The sequence below is a fragment of the Gorilla gorilla genome, chromosome 7 (genome assembly GCF_029281585.2).
Source record: "Gorilla gorilla gorilla isolate KB3781 chromosome 7, NHGRI_mGorGor1-v2.1_pri, whole genome shotgun sequence".
NCBI lineage: Eukaryota > Metazoa > Chordata > Mammalia > Primates > Hominidae > Gorilla > Gorilla gorilla.
Genome location: NC_073231.2, coordinates 88,790,666 through 88,807,065, shown reverse-complemented (window position 1 = coordinate 88,807,065; position 16,400 = coordinate 88,790,666). Strand labels below are relative to the sequence as shown.

The 16,400-nt window shown below is 36.1% G+C and overlaps 1 protein-coding gene across 7 annotated transcripts in view; it reads left to right on the top strand.

Moving 5' to 3' along the window:
- Positions 1-16,400, top strand: part of NRG1 (neuregulin 1) — a 220,112-nt gene that overhangs the window by 61,970 nt on the left and 141,742 nt on the right. For 5 of the 7 annotated variants that reach the window (XM_019032755.4, XM_019032753.4, XM_055349438.2 and 2 more), the window contains exons 4-5: positions 4,363-4,413; positions 6,691-6,741. The exons of the other annotated variants lie outside the window; for them this stretch is intronic. In XM_019032755.4, coding sequence (XP_018888300.1) covers positions 4,363-4,413; positions 6,691-6,741 — 102 coding nt within the window. The remainder of the gene's footprint in view (positions 1-4,362; positions 4,414-6,690; positions 6,742-16,400) is intronic. 7 annotated transcript variants of the gene reach the window in all.

Sequence of the window (16,400 nt, the reverse complement as noted above, 5' to 3'; positions counted from 1 at the left end):
CATGGCTATAGTTTTGAGAATTTCTATACAGGTTTCCTTGATGAATGATCCTTGTAGGTTGCTGCAATCTAATTATCCTAATTTTTTCCTATGCAGAGGATTCCTTGTGATTTACTTAAATTCTCACACAGTTACTTTTTGTATGTTCCAACATGTTTAGAGCATATTTTGATACAAGATTCTAAGAGAGATGGGGAGGTTGGGGGAGACATTCGTTGGAAGCTGTTTACTTTCTCCCCAGATGACCTTGCTGTTTGGCATGATGTTTAATCTCATTAAGGCAGCTATAATAATTATTAAAATAAAATTAGATCATAAAAGTCTTCTGCAGTGAAACTCATTGTTTAGATCTATCTGGATTAGTGACTAAATATAAATGAAATGATTAAAAAATTAGGAAATTCCCCTTGAAACAGTATATGCTTGGGTGTAACAGTGGCCATACTTATACTGTTTTCAAGCACTTAGAAAATAATACAGTCAAGCATTTTGCCAACCTACATTTTAGAAATGTAGGTGTTTTCTGTCTTTTCCAATGCCTTTCAACCCCTACTTTATTCAGAATTAGAGAAAGTAATTTATCCTGTAGTAGACATATATCAACCTATGCAATCTGCTAATTACTTCTGGGACAATGTAAAGCTTACAAAGACCAGTTGGGTTTTCATATAACAAAGGATCTCATAGGCAGTAATTATGTGATAACTTATGAGTGAATTCCTTTCATGAATTCGTATATGACAGCAGAAAAGGCCACATACATCATGTTTACACACCCTACACACTATATGTTCATTTTTATTTGTGGTTTATTTGGCTCAGTCTGTATATAGGAAACCTTGACTTAGCAATTAATTCTTAGCTAACAAGCTTTGTGAAAACTCCTGGGCTTTAGAGTAGGGAAGAGAATAATAGACTTTACTGGTTTCCAAATTAATTAAGTAATGCTTTCTTTTAAAAGATTAATATAGGAAAATATACAACTAATCAATCATATCTTCTCCTAAGTTTTCTTTTTTAATCAGAAGAAAAATTATTTGAATGAGATTCAGGTTCCCACAGGAGCAATTGGGCTTGTAGCAAAAAAATAGCTGTTTCATTTGAGATGAGCAGAAAAATATTATTTTTATAAAATTTAATTAAATTATCAATTGCAGCTTTTAAAAATGGACTCATACTGGTGATAGGCTTCGCCTTACCCCCTTTCCCAAATTGATAATTATGTTAGAAATTTCACAATATTGGGAAACAACCTGCAGTTATGTTGAAAAGCATGTAAAATATGTTTTATAATTTGTATAACAGTCTACATGTATATTGTATTATGTAGGATGCCCAGGAAGGCAAATACATGAGAACAATATGAAAGCAATAGGGTAGATTTGTCTTTTCAATGTATGGTATCCATCCTGTCTACACTGTTTATTAATTTCAAAATTTCTCAGTTGCCTTAGAGTAAGCATTCATTATGAACAGGAAGAATTTGGGTACTTAAAGATGTTCCTTAAGTTATCTTTATAACTGCTAATAAATAAATATGTCCACTTTTAAATCTTTTAAAGAAATCACTTGATCAAAATTTTTGTATGTACAGCAGTGACATATAAGTTTGGAAAAAAAGTCACATAAGTGAATGTTGGAATACACACAGACACATTTTATGTATGTTTGTATGTACTGTATACAATGTGCATATGTGTATTTTGCTACATAATTATATTTAGTGTATTATGATCATGGTGAAATTGCAAACATGTTACATTCATAATTAGAAAAATTCCTTTCTAGAAGATATCTTTGAGACCATGCAACTTTTTCCTGAGACCAGACCCCGTTTATTAAGAAAGAATTCAAACATTACAAATATACTAATGTTCATTATGTTTACTTGCCTGTTCAGCATAAGTTGCTCAGCTGTGTTCAGTTTCTGATAATTCTAAAACCTCATTAATTTGCACTAATGAAGGGGCTGTCCTTTATAAATTAACAAATGTAATATACCAAATTACTATGGGAAAATATGTTGCTTAAATAAACATCATAAAGATTGCAGGATTTAATGCTTTTTTAAAAGTCTGTAAGTGTAATATAAAATTACTTTCAATTTACTTTTAACAAAAGGCTGTTTTCCAAATCTATAAATTCTACCCATAGCACACATAAAAATGCTTGCTGAGTGGTTTTAATTAAAAAGATTAACTTTCTTACTAGCAAGATTCTTTTTACAATGAAGACTCCTTTGGTGTAGAAGTATAGGTTAACTTTTGAGCTTGTATTTCCTCCAGGGTTAATTCAGAAAGTTTGTATTTGAAACCATAATCATTAAAGATATTTTAAGGTCTCCAAGATAAATACCTGATTTTAGGAAGAGGAGTTATTTTAAGTTGTCTCTGTGTAGATGCCTCTTTGTAGTAACCTCCTGTTCTGGTATTTTTATGTAACATTCAATTAAAAAATGAAACATTATGGTTAACCTTCCCTCTAATCTGAGGTATTTTTTGCTGGAGATAGAAAAGTTCTGATTTTTTTTTTTCTTCTTGGAAGGTCACAGTGGACAGCTACTTTGTTTGTCAAAAATAAATTTGAAAAGAGTCTTGATATCCGAGTTGGGATTGGGACTTCTGCCCAGCTCTAGTTGAGCACCTTGGGTTTACGACTTCATGTGGTTGTAATGTCATTGATGAATCCTGAAGGACAAGAGAAGGAAGCATCTCTCTTAGTGTAGGTCCTTTGTTTGGAAACATGGCCCTTCTAGATATTTCTAGAGAAGGACACACACTTTGAATCTCTAATATAGTTTCTCTCAGATTACATTTTCTCAAAGAAGAACAATTTCATTTTCTGCAGCCCAAATCAAGAAAGCTTGTTGGTGCTGCTTCAGAAACAGATATCTTCATATTACCAGTTCGGAATATCCTCTTTCTCGCCTGATGCTTGAGAAAATCCTGAGAAAATGATGTACCCTCACATACTAATTCCTTTCATTTAGCCCCATTTTTAGTGGATGTAAGAGCCAATGTAGGCAACTTTGATGTATTGAAACCAAGCTTACTCCTTGCATAGTTTGCCCTCCTAATCTGTGATTAGAGAGGATCATCCACACTTAATTTGCAGCGGAAAGACACATTTGGTCTTACTAAAGGTTTATTGCTAATCACTTGTTCTTAAACATTGCTGCTGAGTCTCACATGACTTTGTTTCCCTTTCAATTCCACAAAATCTTTTGTCCCTAGAGAAGCTTCAGAGTTTGAAGAAATATTGGTGCTTAAATTGATTCTGCTTACCTGCTAGACTAGTCCAATCTTGGAAACCCTAAATGGCCATATCTGTATTTAAAGATGATTATATTAGTAATAAAGTTTTCCACTCCATGATTAACAGAATATTAATTTAAACATAAAATTATATATGACCTGCTTAGGATTCTCAGTTAGATCTCATAATTTTTGTACAGTAGATAGTATCGCAGTAGATTCAGCTTATCTTTTGTCCTGGTTAGAAAATGTGAACTACCATTAAGTCATTTGGCAAGACTTATGACACAGTGAAACTTGAATGATATACATCATTGCATCTCTACATCTTTCCAGGCTTCATAAAACTGTACCTTTCTAAAAGTGTTAGATTCTGCCAAACTGAAGCCCTTTTCAGAACTGAATATGGAATTAGACAGTGTAACTACCCATTCCATCATAAAGGCAGTAAGAAAACAAGTTGAAAGTTTGAATAAGACTATCACAATCCTCATGAAAATGATGTATCCAGAAGTATACAGGTTGGATTCATCCTTCATTTCTTTGGGTGGGAGCTGCATACTTACTGCCTGGGTAGCTAATGTCTATCATATGATAAGCACCTGTCTTCATTCTCACTGGCAATTTTAAATAGAGTTCAATGCCAGAACTTGATGTTTTTCACCAATCCTAATTAGAAACATGGCTTACTTTTATTTTTGAACAAAAATGTACTTGTTCAAAGATCTGTAACTTAAAAATTCTTACTACAGCTTGGCAATCCGATAGCTTTGACTTTCTTAGTTCCCCTATTTCGACTTTTCTTCCTGAGAAGCCTACTGCCTCTTTGACATAAATTCTTCCTCACTGACCCAAGTGGAGGCAGTGAATGCTTCCTAATTATTTTAGCACAGCTGATTTTATGCTCTTTGCATAAGAAAGGAGAACTATCAATTTGGACTGTCTTTCTGCATTTCTCACTCTCTGTATGGTTAAAGCCTGGACTTTTCTCACTCCCTTGCAATACATCCTTCCTTTACACTTAACTTTTAGTTCCAAGGCAGGCTGTGGTACATGCTCCCGGCCTCCTGCTTATATATCATAATGTCCTATCACCTTTTTTTTTCAGAGATCATCACTGGCATGCCAGCCTCAACTGAAGGAGCATATGTGTCTTCAGGTAAGGAAAATAAGCCTGGCAAATTTTACTAACCAGAATGACAACCATAACTGCTGGCTGCTCCTTCTACTAATCAGAACCCCTTCTGCATCCAGACCTCTCAGCTGCTCTTGTTTTCTGCTTCAATATTTTTCTCAACCGTGTTCTGTCTTTTTGGATTTTACTTAAGGGAGGATGGTTCTTGCTGTGTCTTCAAACTTAGGCCTGAGAAACATACATGAGTGAAAGAAATCTATATCTAGGTGCAACTTAATGACATTAAGCAAGTAAAGGAGATATATCTGAGTTACAAGCTCAGTTTTTATGTCTTTCCAGGTGATTCTCTTAGCTGCCTTCTACTCTTTCATCCCTCAGAGTGTATTCCTGGGTAATTTGTCAACATCTGATCTGTGACCTTTGGGTTTCTAATAATCAGTTGTGGATCGCTAAACTTAAAACAAAACAAAACAGAACAGAACAGAACAAAACAAAACAAAAAGACTTACAGCCTGACATTTAAAAATGCTGTTGTCTTTTGTTTTGGTTGGTTTCTCACTTGCCTGTAATATTTGCTGATAGCACTTGTAGTCTGAGCAGATATTAGCAACTTAGAACCCAACTCTAGCAATGCATATATAACCGTAATTCATTGATTTCTTCACAAGCTATGAATTTAATCTATCCTCTATGTATTTCATTTTTTAAACTTTTTCTTATTCTTTGTAATTCTATAATTAATAGAGCCTTAGAACATTTAAAAATTAATCTTTATTTGGAAGAAAATTTTTGAAGACCCAAGATTGGAAATTCATCTCAGAGGTACAATGGTAATTTGGTTTTGCATGGTGCCTTTTCTTTTACAAAAATTCTTAAATTTCATTTGATAATCACAATAAACTTGTGAAACAAGACATCATTTTTCCTCATTTTACAGATGAGAAAACTGAAGTATTAGAAATGTTAAGTCATATACCTCAGGAAGTAGAAGAGAAGGTACTTCAAGTTCGATATTCTTTTTATTACTCCACATTTAATATTTTAGCTTCATTGAGTTTTTCATTATGGCTGGTACCTTGTTGAAACTATAGAATGACCTATAATCAACATGTCTTTTTCCATCTTACCTCCATCGGTTTCCTCTTCCCTTCAAAGCCATTTTTTAAAACCATAAAAGCTAAACATCTCTGTATCCTAGACTACTTTAGCTATATTTAGGACATATTCATGTGTCATTACTAAGATATAAGTGTATGTGTGTTGTGGAATGGTATGATCCTGGAGTCTAAGAGGTTGTTACTCTTCTGAGGAAAGGAAGGAAGGAAAAAAGAGGAAACGAGAGAGAAAAAAAGAAAAAAAATCACATATTCTAAATTTCTTCACCTTTCATTTACACGTTTCTGTAATATAGGGACTTCGTTATCTGACTCCAGTAAATGCCATTAGGAAAAAAAGAGCTTTTACATTTATATGGAACTTATCTTGGGAAATTGACTGTAACTATTATTTCTTAATATGTGACTTGAATCTTGATATCTTTCTGGCTGTTGACTTTCAATCCTTCTTTGATACTAAGACTTCTTTATTTCTTACTAATGAAAACCCATCTGTTCCATGCTTTTTTCTGCATGAGTCGTATTTTTCATTCTCTCTGTACTTAATGACTGTTTTTTCTTCTTTTATCTTTGCTACCTGAGAAAATCTTGCTACTAGATATCCCCAACTATTGTATGATTTATTTAATTAGCATGGTTTGTTTGATCCTAATGTAATTATTCTATTGCTCTAGCAGACTTTGCGTGGACTTTTCAGCACTTTCTGTTCAGGATGTTTATGCAGATCCAAGTTGCCTGGAAATACTCCCAATCTTGTTTGTTTATTTATTTGGCATGCATGAAAATTGGCTTTCACTCTCTTGGAATCCAGGGGCTATTCTCTTTGGTTTCATGTTTTCTCAAAATCAAGACCACATCTGAAAGAAGGAATTTTCTTTCTCACCTGTGGTGTGTATCTCTTCAGAGTAGTCTCTCTTGGAAGTTCAGATAATGCTTGGTGTGTGGGATATTCTTACAGATGGATTGACTCCATTTTCATCCCTTTTAAAAGTCTTTGGGTCTAGACTATGGTAATATTCCTTTGTGGTCTTTGAGTATTGCATTCTGACTTATAAATGCTTCAGCTTCTCTGTTGCACGGTGTTCTAGTACTCTTTTACCAGGCGATACCCAAGCCTGGCAAATCTAATTTATGAGTCCAAGCAACATGACTCAATAAAGCCTCATTCCCCTTTTATGTTTTATAGAGTCTCCCATTAGAATATCAGTATCCACAGAAGGAGCAAATACTTCTTCATGTAAGTATACTTAAATATTCTATTCACTGGTTTTTAACCCAAGGCACTATCTGCTTTGGAAGGTCATGTTCACGTCTATCTTCTGCCCCTATTAAGGGTCAGAGTATTGAGTTTGGCAATAGGTGGTATTTGCTGTTTGGAGTAGAAATGGCCTCCTAATATGCTTAAGGACAACTAGACATCCTGTCCTCCCAATATACATAAGAATATTAAAATACACCACAAATGTATTAGTTTTAGGGTAATCTGGTGGCTTTGAATATTGAAAAATAATTGCACAAGTTCTGAGGCCTAACTCCTGGCAAGCAATAGAGCACATTGTGTGTCTTTTCAGCTTCTCTGGATGCCTTCAGCAACTGCCTGAGGCATGATACCCAGCTGTTTGGAGCCTCCGTTCCAAAACTTCTTCATTCTCATATAAAGTTAGCTGTGATGGAGTAAGAAAACTATATATAGATGCCCTTAATTCAAATTTGATAGCAAGTAACTAATTATGAAAATGTTTGAAAGCAAGTCCCTAGGCAAGATCTCAGATTAGTTTTCGTCTATTTAATGTGAAATGGGCTTTGTGCTTGTGGACTTCTATAACTGTTAGATTGATTGGGGTTTTGTGCTATGTCGGGGGAACTTAAAATATTAGCAAGGACTAGTATAAAGAGTTTTTGATATTTATAAATTGAGAATATCATCGTATTAAATTTTGATACTGAACAGGGGAGTTTATCAAACCTTGAAAATTAAACTTATGACTACAGTCTTTCTCTTCCTTATGTTAGCTCCTTATTTAAAGCATTTCTCAGTTTGATAAGCTCTTCAATAAATAGATGTTCCTAGTTATTCTATTTCGATCTGGGGAGTGTGTTGAAGGAACAATTTCCTTTTGCTATCAGCAGGGTAGGAAAACTCATGAAAAGAAAGTCTGTCCTTTTGGCAATTTAAGTTGTTTTGTCAATCTGTTTAAATAAATCCTGTTTGATGTTACAGCCTTTCCCTCCAGGTTGATGATACTAGAGCTGTAACTATATGGTATAAAATTATCTTTTATTATGTGAAGTATGGTGTTTTGGCTATATTTTAACTACATAAAGCGTCATTTAACTGGATTGATGGCAATAGCCTGGTGAGATCAAACAGGAAATGAAATGCTAGAAAGGGCTAAATTAGTTTCCTATGTGTTCCAAGGGCTCTCATCATATCCTCCAAAATGATAATTTCTGCTGGGGAATTTGTGCTATTTGTTTTTTAATTCTACTTATAAAAAGATTAGTATAATTATATGGATTTTATATAGCTAGCATCCAGGAATCACATTGAGCTTTTTTTTTTTTTTTTAAGTGTTTATTCTGCAGAAGCAAATACTAGGTTTTTCTTTTTTGGCATTTTGTCTGGAAATAGTTTCTCTCCTGTGCGATTCATTGAATAAAGTTATTGAAACTCTTGTAATTGGAACCCTTCATGCTATCATCAATGGGACCATAGATACTATCCTTAAGCATATCTGAGCAGTTTGGGAATGTAAAAAAATACTTTTGGTTTTCCCAAGCTTTGGGGAACTGAAATAAATCTCTCAGTTTATGTTTCTATTCATTGCATTATCACTGAGAGAGAAATAATTATGAAATCTGACTCCATTCCCTAATTCTCAGTAGAATTAGCTTTTGATATTTGGCAATGGTTTAAAACTAAGAAAGGAAGCTTTGTGTACCATGATATTAAAATATTTCAATGTGCCATTTTCACACATCAGTCACCCCGGGTCATAGTAAGTTCTCAGTAAATATGGTTGAATTGATTCATGAACACATTTTTTTGTGGAACTTAATTTTATTAGGAGAATATAAACAATGAATATAATAAACTAGTAACACGATATATTAGAAGGTGCTACGTAGTCCAAAAATGAGAAACAGTAGAGGAGGGGAGGGGATAAGGAGAGTTGAGACTTGTGATTTTTATTAGGTTGATCAAGGTAAGTCTCATTAAATTGTTGATATTTGGACAAAAAGTGGAAAGAAGTGAAGGGTTAACTTTGCAAACATCTAGGGAAATTGGCTGGGCATGGTCGCTCATGCCTATAATCCTAGCATTTTGGGAGGCCAAGGCGGGAAGATTGCTTGAGCCCAAGAGTTTGAGGCCAGTCTGGGTAACATTAGTCAGACCTCAGCTCTACAGAAAATTGAAAACTTAGCTGGACTTGGTGGCATGCACTTGTAGTCCCACCTTCTTGGGAGGCTGAGGTGGGAAGATCACTTGAACTCAGCAGGTTGAGGCTGCAGTGAGCTGTGATTGTGCCACTGCACTCCAGCCTGGGTGACAGAGGGAGACTCTGTTTCAAGAAAAACAATCAAACAAACAAACAAAAAAACAAACATCTGGGAAAACTGTATTTAGGCAAAGAACAGGCTGTACAAAGGCCCTTAGGCAAAAGCATGGCTCATGTGCCCTGTAGGGGACCATAAGGAGCCCTGTGGGGTTGGAGTAGAAGGAACAAAGGGATGAAATATAGAAGATGAGGGCCACAGACCCTGGGGTCTGAGCATGTAGTGCCTTGTAGGCCATTGTCAGAACATTGGTATTTAATGGAATCACTCTGGCTCCTGTTTGAAGAATGACTCACTGGGAGGAAGGGTAGAATCCAGGATGCCAGTTAGGTGGCTTTTGCTGAGAGCATAGTGGCCTGGCCCAGGCTGGTAGCAGTAGAGGTGGCAAAAAATAGTCAGTCTGTAATAGTTTGAAAGTCAAGCCAGCAAGATTCCCTAACCAATTCATTGTGAGGTGTTAGAGAAAGAGAAAAGCCATAGGTAAAACCAAGGCTGCTTTTGTTTTTGGTTTTTAACTTTTGGTGTTCCATTTTATTTTCTTCTTTGGCTTTTTCATTATACTTCTTCATATTAACTATTGTTTTACTTGTTTCTTTATAATTACAATATGCATGTTTTACTAATCCTAGTGTGTTTTTTAAAATTTTAGATTCAGCGGGTACATTGGCAGGTTTATTACATTTTTTAATCTCATGAAAATATGCTCTTCAGTTTGAAAATATAAACCAGTCGTGGCAGGAACCAGGTCCAGTCTTAGTTACAATAATGAAAATAGCTTGAAGCACACAGTCCATTTCAAGGCAGCCACACGCAGGACTTGCATTGCAGGGAACAACTGTGAGGTGCAAATATCTCCATTTAGTAAAGTCTGAAGGTGAACCTTCAAAAGTCAGCAATAACAATAAGCTAAACTCAAAAATGCCAAATATATAAAAAAGTCAAAGGCCCCAGAAAAGTTTGCCTGGTCAAAAATAATCAGCTTCAAAGAATAGATTTCTTTTCACTTTATTTTAGCCAGCAAGGAGATGCTAGTAAATCCCTGTATTTGAAAAGCGAACTCTGCTTTTCTAATGTGATTGTGCCTGTACCGGCTACATTCTTTGAACTAATGACATTGGTGTTTTCTAAAGTAAATGTTGAAAAGCCTCTCTGAAGTAGTATGGATTCAGCAAACATTTTATGTATTAAACAGTTCTCTGCGATTTGGGGGTCAGTGTAAGACGGGAGGCTTTCAGAGCAAACAGATATAGGCAGAGGAGATGGATCTGACTTCACAGCCCCCAAAGTTCCCTTTTCTCCTCTTTAACTCATGTTGGATTAGAAGAAAAAAAAAAAAAAAAAGAGCAGGCATGGTGGCTCATGCCTGTAATCCTAGCACTTTGAGAGGCCAAAGAGGGAGGATAGCTTGACACCAGGAGTTCGAGACTAGTCTGGGCAACACATTGAGACCTCATCTCTATAAAAAATAAAGAATTTAGCCAGGCCTGGTGGCAGCCCTGAAGTCTCAGCTACTTGGGAGGCTGAGGTGGGAGGATCACCTGAGCCCGGGAGTTTGAGGCTGTCCTAAGTTATGGTTGAACCACTGCACTCCAGCCTGGGCAACAGAGTGAGAACTTGTCTCTCTTAAAATAAAAACAAACAAAAAAAAGAAAGAAAGAAAAAGAAAAAAACAAAAAGAAGAAAATAGAAGTCACTCACCTACCCTTCTACCTACTTAATATATTATAAGCATTTTTCTCATGTTTTTAAATAGTAATCAGAAATATATTTTATAGGTCACTGTAACAATAAAGAAATCATTCTTGACTGGAGGTTTTTAAGGGATTTTTCATTTACAAACACATTATCGGTTTTGCCCCCTTTCTGTTTATTTTTCCTACCACTTGTAAATATTAGTGAAATATCAAAGTTCTTAGTCCTTCCCTTTGTAAGACAATTTTTACTACTCAATTTTTGGAAATTGGAAACTTCCATTGTTCATTCACTAGTTTAGAGTTGTTAATTATATTTTTAAGTTCTTTATACTAATCTCCTAATAAAGATCAAAATTATAATTTTCTTTATTTTCTTTTGTTTTTTGTAAATGAGGCATCTGTGACTAAAAACTTATAAGTAATTGCCTAAATGAGTTTTCTATTACACATAAGTGACAAGTTTTAGGAGAAGAACTTGAACCTTACAAAAGAGTCAATAGGACTATCTTGCTGCTCCTTTTATAGAATCAGCAGAAGTAAAGTGATTGTTTGGAACAAGCCTTAATGACTTCTTCTGGAGGTGCCAGCTGCTAGTAGCCCCATTTTGTAGACAATTCTGTTGAATACCATAAAAAATTGTTATACCAACCACTTTGCTGAATTAAGCACCATCCATTCCAATTTAATACATAGATGAGGAAAACAAAACGGAAAATCTAACAAATAGTAATAGGAAAGAAAATCAAGATAAATCCCGAGAAAACAGTTGAAGTTGTAATATCTGTTTCAAATATGAATAACAGCAAGCATTTATTGAAGGCTTACTGTGTGCCAAGTGCTGTGCTAGATGTTTTACATGGATGATGACTCATGGTTATCATGAAAACTTTTTACACTGTACGTTGAAACTGATATATGTTGTCCAAAGTCACACAGCAGCATTTAACCCCAGATAATGCAGTGGACTGCTATGTCACATAACGTTTTGCTGCCTCAAAGAAAAAACCCTTACTATTGAAAGAAATGGGATTCTGTGAGTGGATTGAAAAGTAGCCTTTGACACCAAGTTTATTGGGAGTATATGTGGTGGATTCAAGTAAATGACTTGTCTGGGGCCAGTTGTACCCAAGTGATCTTCATGTTACACGTCAAAGCATGGCAGGTGAATGAAATGGGAAGAGCACGAATGCTGAGTGGACTCATGCTCTTAAGTCTAAATACTAATGCTGAGGACAACCGCGGTGGCTCATGCTTGTAATCCCAGCACTTTGGGAGGCCATAGTGGGAGGATTGCTTGAGCAAATTGATCATTTGAGCCCAGGAGATTGAGGTTTCAGTAAGTCATGATCTCACTACTACACTCCAGCGTGGGCAACAGAGACCCTGTCTCAAAAATAATAAAATAAATAAATTCTGGTGCTGCTAATTACCGTATAATTTTAAACAAATTATGTGACTTCCCTGAGACTCAGTTTCATCTCTCCTCTCCTCTCCTCTTCTTTTCTGTTCTGTTCTTTTCTTTTCTTCTTTTGACAGGATTTCTCTCTGTCACCCAGGCTGGAGTGCAGTAGTGCACTCATGGCTCACTGCAGCCTTGACCTCCTGGGCTCAAGCCATCTTCGTTCCTCAGCCTCCCTAGTAGCTGGGACTACATGCGTGTGCCACCACACCTGAGTAATTTTTTTTAGAGACAGGGTTTCGCCATGTTGCCCACACTGCTATCGAACTCCTGGGCTCAAGTGATTCACCCATCTCAGCCTACCAAAGTGTTGGAATTGCAGGCATAAGCCACCATGCCTGGCCCCGAGATTCAGTTTCTAGGTCTGAAGAACACTATTTATTTTAAACATATATTGGGAAGTCTAATGTGAGAAAATGCATGTATATCATTTAGCACAACTTTGCTTTAAGGTGGTCCCTTCATGTATGGAAGAGAGCTAGTGTGTGGAAAAGTGACATGGATCTAAAAAGAGAATAAAAGTCAGAGAGTCTCTACATCTTACTTCAACAACGTTGGAAAATGCCCTTATTGTTGGAGAAGGAAACGAGTTTATGATTTTAGCCTAAGTGATGATGCTGACAGTTCTTTGCCAGGAAATCACTGTCTTTTCAAAATATTATATATTCTCAGCTAAGGCTTCATTTTACAGGAACTAATCCAGGAAGTCTTCTATGAAATCTCTGAATGAAATGAACAATTCAGTTTTTAATTTGGCACCTAAAAAAGCTAGCTGAAGGAAAAGAATGTCTTTGCAGAGACATTTCTGTCATAATGAGATAGAACGGTTTCACTTGGGAATAGCACACTAATATGTATTGATTAGATTGGACCAGATCTGGGTGGTCCATTGGTGGAATTCAGACCCATGGCTCTTACATTCTACCCTCAGTTGTAACTGACTTACCTGCTTTTATGGTAGAAAAAAACTGGGAGCTTAGCTAAATGATTCTTAGCTGGAAAAATGCCATTTCAATTTCAGATGTTTATTGGTCATAACATGTGAACCTCTCCTGCCACTGTTGGAGAGCTACTTTTAATTGAATGCAAATTGTGTTTTCAGATTTCTATAAACATGGCATTTTTCATGGGTTGGTGGCTCTGCCCACTGTGGAGAATGACAAACAAGTTATCATGCATCATATAGCAATAAAATAATAATTCAAAAAGAAAATTGCCCTACTCGTATTACCTCATCTTTTTGGTTGGCTGGAGAGTTACTTACAGATTTTTAGGATACTAGAGTGACTTGGTGCAAGAGTTGGGGCTCGTATATTATAGCCATTCATAGGTGCAAGCAAGTTACTGCCTTCACAATCAGTTCTTTTATTCTGTATATGAATATATCTTCTTTTTCTTTTTTAAACAATACTGCTTGTGAGTATAATTTATTTCTTCACTTCTGCCTTTGCCCTTTCTAAAGTCATTCACTGTCTGTCATTGCGTTCCACCAATGGAGGAGAGAATCTAAAAAGTTTTGATTAAGCTTTGACCTTTCGTACTGGTTGAAATTAACGCTTTACAGAATTATTCTTTTGGACCATAAAATATGTGTGTGCGTGAGTGTATGTGTATGAGATATAGATATAGATCATTGATACTTGCATCATACTTTACATTTTATAAGGCATATTTTCTTATTTTGAGTCATTTATTTATACAACTCAGTGGCTTAGATTTCATCCCATGGATGAGGGACTTGACGTTCAGAAATCTGTGACTTGTCCCAAGTCAAAGAACAAATAGGTAGTTCTAAAAAGAAGAGAAAGTCTACTCCTTATCTAAACAGCACATTTTAGGGAAGAATCTGATTGGCCCTGATTGCATCATGTCTGACCCTAAAATACTGCATCCAGGGAGATTAATGCCTCCAGCTGAGTGGGGGCTGGGGCACATATCCACTGCTGTGTGTGTTGGGGTTAGTGAGGGCAGATGGGCTCAGCCCCATGGGAACCACATGGTGTAGAATCATTACAGAGAGGAGAGTTCTGTAGCAAAAGAAGGGAAAAGTGAGCTAGACAGGAAAACAACAACACAATCATTGACAACTGATAAGCAAACAACCTTAGAAAAATCAGAAAATGGGTATTAGTAAAAGAATTTTAAAGGAAAATTAAAAATAGGTGTTGTTGAAAATTGTGTTTCATTGGGCAGACAAAACTAAGCAGGATGAGCAATCTGAAGAATATAATAAGCTGGAAAACTGAATATAATTGCAGTATCATTTTTTTAAAAGACTCATTAGTACCTATGAGCCATTATAATTACTCTTAACAGTGCCCTCTTTTTAACCCAGGAAATTCTGCCTTTTGAAAGAAAGTAGAAAAACGTAGAGAAATGAGTTACAGTTTTGAAATTAGAATGCATGGGAAGCATTTTGAAATCTGTAAAATATTCTACCTTTGATGTTAAAAGTCAGAGTACTTGATATGGATCCTTTAAAAAAAATCCATGATTGAGGAGATTTTGAAAAATTCCTAGTTTCTTTTACCAGAGTAATTGTATGTTGATTAGGGTTTGGGTGTTTTTTGTTTTCAATTTGGAAAGAAAAAGAGCGTGCTTAGCCCATTCCATATAATATTGTATAGAAAACTCACCAGGTCTTGTTCAATTGTGAGATAACACTGATTGAGGTTTTATCAGACTTATAGACATCACCATTTAAACCTAAACGAAATAACAACTCCGGTAGTTCATCTGTGGGCATCTTCCACTTTTCTCTGTCCCACTCTGTTATAATGCACCTCCCATACAAGCTGTGAATACTTAATTCATTTCTTTAATAACTTACTGAGTATACATAGTTTAGCTAATCATCAAAAGTGTTGGAATGCCACTTTTCATTTTATCTCTTAGTCTACCAAAGGTCAGCAAACTCTCAAAAACCAATTAATTGGGTCACTGTGGCTTATAGCCTGGAGCTATGCTCATCTTTATTCAAGTCCATAACTATCTCTGATCTCAGGTTTGGTGTTTAGGTTGAATTTATCCATCAACGATGGGCTCTTTGGTTTGTTCTTTGCTGAGGTATTCTAGCACTACCTCTTGAGTGAATACCAAACTTTAAAGAGCTTTTTAAGAAATGTCAGAAGGAGAGAGCGAGAGAGAGAATGCCTGGCTTTGTGAAATGTTGCAGAAATTTGTATTTGTAATTATCACAAATTTAATCAGTCTTTCCTTTAAATTTTTAAAGCAGTTTTGGACTATTCTCATTATTTCAGTGGTAGGGAAAGTAACATATAGATAGGGATAGGCCAAGTGACACTTAAGGTCAAATAGCAAGTGAGTGGTGAATGTAGGTGAATTAAAATTGGATGGCCCTGTTTTTGCTCTTTGATCCTTAGATCACTGAAGACTTTCCCTCTCTTTTTTTTTTTTTCTTTTTTCTTTTTTTTTTTTTTTTTTCTTGAGATGGAGTCTAGCTCCGTCGTCAGGCTGGAGTGCAGTGGTGTGATCTCGGCTCACTGCAACCTCGGCCTCCCGGGTTCAAGCGATTCTTTTGCCTCAGCTTCCCAAGTAGCTGGGATTACAGGTGCGTGCCACCATGCCTGGCTAATTTTTGTATTTTTAGTAGAAATGGGGTTTCACCATGTTGGCCAGGCTGGTCTTGAACTCCTGACCTCAAGTGATCTGCCCACCTTGGCCTCCCAAAGTGCTGGGATTACAGGTGTTAGCCACTGCGCTTGGCCAAAACTTTCCCTCTCTTTAATGAAAATGAATAGATAATAACCAGGTCCTACTGTATTTCAGCATGAGGCTAGGAAACGTGTATGCATATTTCTTGGGAAGTGGGAGGTGGGAGGTGTAATGATTGGGGGAGATAAATAGGAAATAGTCCTTGGGCTGAAGGAGTTCACAGCAAAGTAAAAAGTTTAATTGTGATTAATTGTGCATAATGACACATAATCGTAATGGGAAGTAAAATATGGCAAGAGGAAGACTTTCAAATTAAGTTTTTATTTTTTTGTAATATTCCTTAAGATAGAAAAGCCAGCCGGGTGCGGTGGCTCACACCTGTAATCCCAGCACTCTGGGAGGCAGAGGCAGGTGGATCACGAGGTCAGGAGATCGAGACCATCCTGGCTAACATGGTGAAACCACATCGCTACTAAAAATACAAAAAATTAGCTGGGCATGGTGGCGGTT